General features: G+C 33.1%; 2 protein-coding genes across 2 annotated transcripts; one reads left to right on the plus strand and one right to left on the minus strand.

Annotated features, from left to right (window-relative positions):
• Positions 1-4,405: 4,405 nt before the first annotated feature.
• LOC111296590 (glutathione S-transferase U8-like) lies at positions 4,406-5,486 on the plus strand. Its single transcript, XM_022890973.2, has 2 exons — positions 4,406-4,784; positions 4,951-5,486. Exons 1-2 carry the CDS (start codon positions 4,470-4,472, stop codon positions 5,317-5,319), a joined length of 684 nt encoding a protein of 227 aa, XP_022746708.1. The 5' UTR covers positions 4,406-4,469; the 3' UTR covers positions 5,320-5,486.
• A 284-nt stretch (positions 5,487-5,770) lies between these two features.
• LOC111296591 (universal stress protein PHOS32-like) lies at positions 5,771-7,180 on the minus strand. Its single transcript, XM_022890974.2, has 4 exons — positions 6,531-7,180; positions 6,339-6,448; positions 6,123-6,244; positions 5,771-6,019 (listed from the first exon to the last, which is right to left on the minus strand). Exons 1-4 carry the CDS (start codon positions 6,703-6,705, stop codon positions 5,926-5,928), a joined length of 501 nt encoding a protein of 166 aa, XP_022746709.1. The 5' UTR covers positions 6,706-7,180; the 3' UTR covers positions 5,771-5,925.
• Positions 7,181-7,442: the final 262 nt, after the last annotated feature.

Below are 7,442 nucleotides of genomic sequence, written 5' to 3' on the forward strand. Positions count from 1 at the left end.
CCCATCTTTCAATTAACCTTGAACCTGTTCAATCGAACCGTTGATTGAACCGCCCGAACCGACTGGATCAATATTGATCGGATCGTTGACCGATCCGGTTCAGATAATTTTTTATTTTTTATTTTTTATTTTTTATATATATTATTTATATTATTTTGGTTTTATTATTGTTAATTATGCATGTTTAATACCTTTAATTTTTTTTAGAATAAATATTTGTTGTTTCATAATAATAATAATTATTAATAATAAAATAAAATGATAATAAATGAGAATAATAACAAAATTTTTTTTTAAAAATCTAAAAAATATTAATAATAAAAAAAAAATTCTCTCTAGATGTTAGAGGGAATACAATCGTACTGTAAATAATGATAATTTCGCCTAGATATTTGAAAATTATTATTAAAAAAATAAACTAAACAAATTAATATTAACTTTTTTAAAAAAATTTAAAAATCACAAAAATTGAACTTGCTCCGAAAGTCAGCTTAGATATTGGAGATTTTTATAGATGTTCGCATTTTTTTAATTCAAAAATCAAAACCTCGAAATTGAAACCCTTAATCTTTCAAACCTTAAAACTAAACCCTAAAACCTTTAAACCCTAAAATTAAAACCCTAAACTGTTAAAACCCTAAAACTAAAACCCCAAACTTCAAATCCTAAAATTTAAAACTTTAAAATCCAAAATTCTAAAAACCCTAAATTTAGCACACAATCCCAAATCATCACCCAAAAATCAAGCAAGCCTTGAAACCTCAACCTAAACATATATTCAAAATCATTTCAAAATTCTAAGGATACATGTGAAAATCTCAAAATGAGTAATTTACTTCCGAATGTCACCTAGACAATGAGATATTTAAAAAATTTTATTCCATTAAGTTTTTCAAAAGGTCCTTAATTCGCTTTAACAATGAGGTTAATAACTAATTAATAATAAAATGAGATCTTAAATATGAATAGTCACACATAAACTTCGTCTAGATATTGAGAAGTCAATGTGGTCTCATTATATTTAAAAATTCAATTTTTAAGTTTGCATTTCATCATCATACACAGCACCTATTGGCTTACATTCATTTATTTGTTATTGTTTGCACTCGCTTACATTTCTTTGTCTTTAATTTTTACTTGCTATCTGATAATACCATCATTTACTTTTTCGTACAAAATGTTTTTTTTTAATTTACTTAGTTTTAAAATTATGATATTATAAAATAAGATAAAAATAATATTATAGAGAAAATAATTCTTGGTACTCTATCTAGATGTTAGAGAGTAACTAACAATTATTTTCTACAAAAAATATTATTTTTGTTTTAAAGAATATTGTATTAAATCTTAAATAAAAAGAGTTATTTTAAATTTTACCTAAATGTTAAAGAATTTTAAGAAAATTCTTTAACTTAAAGATTTTCTCAATATTTTTAAATAAAGAATTTTAACAAAAAGTTATTTTAAAATGAAAGGAATTAGTATTAAATTTCAAATCGAAACAATTTCATCTAATACTAAAAATAACACATAATTAATTCGTACCAATTTATGGGTATTATGAGGGTGCTAATCCTTCTCCACGCATAACCGACTCATGAACTCAGGATCCGTTTTCGTAAACCAAAATTTATCTTTTGATAAACTTTAAACTCGTTTTTATAGTTTATTTAAAAGATAAACTTTTGTGTGACCAATCACACCCTAAAAAAAATTAATGGGTACTCTTTTTATTTTTTCTCAATTTTAAAATTTTTTACGTTTGACGGTCTCAAAATCATTATGACGGTATCATATCAACTTGATCACATTGTTATTATCCTCAAATGATCCTTTATCTATTATCTATAAATATAAATGTTCAAGTATCTCTAAAGTAAGTTTTATCTACTCCCTATCCTTTATATTACTCTTTTTTTGACCTCACTTATATTGATTTACACGTCGAAATATAAACATAAAAAACTCTATCTACATTTATATCTAATCATTTTTTAAAAATTTTATGCTCTTTCAAGAATATCTCCATATTATATCTCAGCATCAACAAGTATATTTAATAATAATGAACCGTAAAATCAAAGTTCAACATTAAAATAAAAAAATATACTCGTTTCACTTTCATTTTTTGTCTTGTGTGTTGGATTGCTAAGTTTTGTACAATAAAAGTAAAATGCTTATTTGTTTTTTTTTAATTTATTCCTCATTTTATCTCTCATTTATCAAACAATTTTAGAAAAGATTTGCTTAGAAGTTAGACTAATTTTTACACTTGTAAGCTTGACATGATTTGAGTTAAGTTTTAAATAAATATTTTTGAGTTCATTTTTATTTAATTTTTATTTTTAGTAACAAGATGCGAAGTTAATTTTAGAATTGATTATTTTGAATTAATACAAAATTTAATATAAACACTATCTAAATCTTTTCGATGTGAAAAGATTTATCTCATATGAAATGAAAATCCAAATCCATTTGCTTTGGAAACCTTTGTATATCATTTTTAGCAAGTTTGTAAAAGTATTTTGCTGAGACCACACACACGCACAAGCATTATTTTTTTCTATTCTTTTCCTTTTTAAACTGCTCCAATTCTCCTGTTTTTAAGCAGACAAAGATAAAGGCTTAATGATCTCTAGTTTGTGAGAAAATTAATGATAAAAGTAAGGTGATGGGAGTCGTGTAGGCGACGGATATATCCATGATGTCTTTCAATTATGTATTTAACTTCCTAAGACACGCTAGGATTTGGAACAGATATGCAAAATTAAGACATGAAAGCAACATGCTAGTCAGGGCAGTTTCTCATAACTAACATTGAGAATGATTCAGAAAATGACATTGGAGTTGAAGTGAAGATCTCATAATTATCAAATAATCCCTTGTTTAATTAACATTCATCACTTCCACTATGGCCTTGCCCTATGGCCTTCTTCTACCTTTCCTTGCAACGCTTCCGGTCTTTTTGCCACTTCTCCTAAAATATCCATCCCTGTTTGGTTAGTGCGGTTGTTCCAACTGAAGATTTTGCTTTGCTTTTGATAGGCTCCCCCCTTCCCCAATCCCCCAAAGGCTACCAAACTCTTGGCTGATGTTGACTTATAATTAGATGGAAAGAAAAAACTTCATCCCCAAGGTGTTTTGGGTTGAGTCTTTTATTTACGAAATTGTGTTTAACACCTTTTTTTTAATGTTTTTCTTCATTCTGCTGCAAAACTCAATTTTTGAATGGAAAACCATTTAAGAAAGGAAGCCTTTTTCTGTTGAGTTACAGGCAAATTTGGTTGGGATGCTTTGAATTTGTTTATTCATTGGATGTGTTGAGCTTGGAATATAAGTTGTACTATACTCGTTTACGTGAAAGCAGTGAATGATAATGTTGGAACCAACCAAATTCACTTTTGAATTTGGAATCAAAATTAGTAATCTTGTCCTTTCAACTTTAGCTGCAACGAAGAAGAGATAAAAATATTGAATGTAAGAAAAGAAACACACCCACAAATTAAGAAATAAAAATAACGAGTTCTACCATATCAAAAGTTAGGAAGGTTCCAATTCCATCCTTCTAATTAAAAAATTGAGGTTTCCATGTAAAAGGCTTAGACATGGGTTGTGTTCTGCCAAAAAAATACAAGTTGGGTTTAGATGTTGGATAATGACCAACCCATGGATCTAGCGAATTATGATTAGGCTACCAAAGGTACAATCCATGGGCCTATCATCTCAATAAGAGCTCCATTTGTAATCGGAAACAAACAGCCCATCAATGAAGCTACAGAATAACTCCAGATTGGGAATGCATAGAAGATGCGTCTGATGACAAGCTTTGAGTGTCCTTTACATCTAAAAATACAATCGAAAGTTCCTGTGCTCCTACACAATGAAAAACCAACCCTGGAGTCTCCTATTATTCTCAAATACATTGCTGAAACTTGGATAGGCAATCCAATTTTGCCTGAAGATACTCATGTGCCAAGTTCATAGATGAGAACGTAAGATTCAATTACCAATTATTGGAAACACTGCTTCTTTTAATTCTGATAAGAGGGAGAATAAGCAATTGACGTCGGCACGTTGCCCTCTACAATCCAAACATTTGCCAAAGACCTGTCTATCTAGAGGTTGGACTTGATATGCTCAAGAAAAGAGGCTTCAAGGGCCCGGTTTAATTTTAAGCTGACGCACCATCTTACCTCGTGCAATTTTTTTTTCCTCTCTCATTAATGCACATTGACTGGGCTACATTAATTGAACTTTCCTGGATGTTCACTGCTTGTCCCTCCTAACTTCCGATTATGTTGAAAACTTCAAGATTCTAACAACTGCGCTCTCATTTGACCGTCACTGATTAAATAAGGATGATGACAGCAAGCTATCATATCTTCCTCGCTAAGAAAACTAGGAAATCCTCCCTCTATAAGTAGCATCAAGCCATAAGTGTTCTACTAAATGTGGAAAAGTCTGACGTCATGTCTGAAGAAGTTAAGGTTTTTGGAGCTTGGGGAAGCCCTTTCAGCCGCAGGGTAGAGCTTGCTTTGAAGTTGAAGGGTGTTCAATATGAATACATAGAAGAGGATGTCTATAACAACAAAAGCCCTTTGCTTTTGAAATACAACCCAGTTCATAAGAAAATCCCTGTCCTCCTCCACAATGGGAAGCCAATTGCGGAGTCACTTGTTATACTTGAATACATTGAGGAAACTTGGAAAGGCAATCCCATTTTGCCGGAGGATCCTTATGAGAAAGCCATGGCTCGGTTCTGGGCTAGGTTCCTCGATGAGAAGGTAGTATTTTATCATTTAATCACTTTTAAACAGCTCAGATTTAGAAATGGGCCTCACCTGGCAAAATTTGTTTATGGGTTCAATTTGACCCATTCAAACTTCATATATAAAGGTCGTGAACCAATTTTTAAGCCATAATCGTATTTGTTGACTTGTTTGTATATAGTGCCTGCCTGCACTATGGAACGCTGCGTGGAGCCCCGAGAATGAGCGAGAAAAGTCGGTGGAAGAAGCTTGCGACTTTCTAAAAACGCTTGCAAGTGCGCTGAAGGGGAAAAGATTCTTTGGGGGAGATACAGTTGGATTGGTAGACATTGCTGCCAACTTTATTGGCTTTTGGCTTAGGGTCCTTCAAGAAGCTACAGGACAGGAGTTGCTGTCAGCTGAAAAATTCCCTGACTTGGTCAAATGGACCAACGAGTTTGTAAGTTGCAGTGTTGTTAAGGAAAGTCTGCCTCCCAGAGACAGACTTTTGGCCTTTTTCAAGGCTCGCGTTGCTGGAGCTATGGATGCGCAAACTAAAGCCTCCAAATGAACGTTTTCCCAATGATTCTCGCTTGCTTTTGCCTTGGCTCAATTACCTGGTTTTCTGTGTAATATTAGTTTGTTTTCAAATGTTGCAACGTGCATGTGTAAGGTGTTACTTGCTATCGTTTCTGGGCCAGAAAGGCAGAAATTAATAAATGAACATGTTAAAGATAATTGAAGTATCTTCAATTGAGCATTGTCGAGTTTATCCATGCACCTAGCTTGTGATCAATTTAAAATTAAAGTGTCAAGCCATGTTGCAACAGCACAAATTCATAGATCTTGGTCTTTCCATCTGCCCATGTCAAAATGGAAGAAAAAAAGTACTACAAAGTATCCCAAATTTGAAAGAGAGGTCATAATATGGACAAGAGAAAGCTGATTATTATAGCCAATCAGCTTTTCCTCAACATGAGGAATATGATTTCGATAGTAGGGCCATAAATCAATACCAAAGGAACACAAATTGATAACAATTCATATATGACAAAGTTCCACATTTGAGAAACAACCAAAGTCCTTAGTCAACATGATCAACCAAAAAGGAACAGCAGATCGAGCCGAAAAAACCATACATTATTGTTTTGTAAATCAAATTCGAAATATAAACTTATCAGTGCTTGCTGGACCTCGATGGTTCCTTAACGATGGTAACAGGGCAAGGAGCATGCGTCATAACGTAGTTGCTCACACTCCCCAAGATAATCCTGTTTTTCATCAAACCAAACAATGCAAAAACATCAGTGATGACACTGAAACAAAGCAGGAACAACAAAAATACATCCTTTTTTATGACCATATACTGTGTACCTTTGAACGGTTCCAAGTCCTCTGCTTCCCATAACCATAGAGTCGAGCTTTAGATCTTCAATAGCATCAAGAATTTTTTCTCTAGCATCTGCTCCCCAGTACAGTTTTGTGATAACCTGTATCTGTAATCGCAAATATGATTATCAGCCTCAAATAAGCCTATGTATAATGGATACAAAAGATGGTCTTTTAAAGGTTAAAGAAAAGGAGAATTGCCTCTTTTTGTCTAGAAGCAGTGTCAAGCATGTCAAGAACTTCAATATCAGTTTTAACATCGTATTTCTTCATAATTTGTGGCTCTCTAAATTCTGTTAAAGGAATAAGAGCTGCAAGAATCGAAAAACAACCCAAGATTATATCAGATCAGAAATGAAAGAAAAATAATTTGAAGCAAGGAAAGAAACATACCAGAACCAGATTTGGCCCAGAGAACGTTGCGAGACTCATCAAGAGAGTTGGGGTTGATGTGGATGATGTAAAGGGTGTCTCCTTTGTCAGCCAAGTTATCTATAGCCCATTTAAGAGCGTTCTTGCTGGTACATGAGAAGTCCATAGCCACCCCTATCTTCCTATCTCCTGCCATTCTTCCTGCTCTATTTATTTGTTGTTGCAACAAGAATAAACAAGTTTTTTGTCTGAACGTTAAAGATAAAGCCAAAAGTTCCCGAAATGCTAAAAGCAGGTTTCAAGAATGAAGAGATAGCAAGTGCATGGTTTTATATATATGGAAAGACAAAAGAAAAGACGAAATCTGAGTGTTTCCCTTGAAGTTGCAAGGCCCAAGAAAAAGGTTAATCTTGGACGAACACGTGTTCACAGGCCTTCTGATGGTTGGCATGAATAACAGTGAGCTTGCTTGGCTTCCATTCGATGATGTCGTGAAAGATATTATTTTCCTTACTTTGGTATTTACGTTGAATTTGTTTTTGTAGGCAAGTTGGTTATCACCAGTAGTTCTGAATGTTGAACAAAACTGATTGAATTAGCTTAGTCTACCTGCATAGTGCATAGGATAAACTTTGCATCCCAGTTATCGCCAAACACCTGTGAAAAAGAGTTGGCTTTTGGAGCAATTCAATTGAAGTCCAGAATAAGATCAATGAAACAAATTCAACATATTTTGTATTTCAATAATTGAGACCAGATCGCCTTTGACAAAATCAACAAGTTATCGGCAAAGCAAAGATGTGTAAGACCAGTCGTCTTGCACATAGGATGATATGAGAAGACCCCATATGAGCAACAGCAGCATTCAATAACTTGGACAATACATTCGTTGCAAGGACAAAGAGGTAGGAAGACTCATGTAGAATTGTTGTT

This window comes from Durio zibethinus, chromosome 12 (assembly GCF_047325235.1).
Source record: "Durio zibethinus cultivar Kanyao isolate XHJ-2024 chromosome 12, ASM4732523v1, whole genome shotgun sequence".
Classification (NCBI taxonomy): domain Eukaryota; kingdom Viridiplantae; phylum Streptophyta; class Magnoliopsida; order Malvales; family Malvaceae; genus Durio; species Durio zibethinus.

Excerpts from the sequence above, each read along its gene's own strand:
- LOC111296590 (XM_022890973.2), top strand. The coding sequence starts at position 4,470 with ATGTCTGAAGAAGTTAAGGTTTTTGGAGCTTGGGGAAGCCCTTTCAGC. Across the intron at positions 4,785-4,950 it reads CTAGGTTCCTCGATGAGAAG|TGCCTGCCTGCACTATGGAA; the intron begins GTAGTATTTTAT and ends GTTTGTATATAG.
- LOC111296591 (XM_022890974.2), bottom strand. The coding sequence starts at position 6,705 with ATGGCAGGAGATAGGAAGATAGGGGTGGCTATGGACTTCTCATGTACC. Across the intron at positions 6,449-6,530 it reads CTGGGCCAAATCTGGTTCTG|CTCTTATTCCTTTAACAGAA; the intron begins GTATGTTTCTTT and ends CGATTCTTGCAG. Across the intron at positions 6,245-6,338 it reads CTGCTTCTAGACAAAAAGAG|ATACAGGTTATCACAAAACT; the intron begins GCAATTCTCCTT and ends TTGCGATTACAG.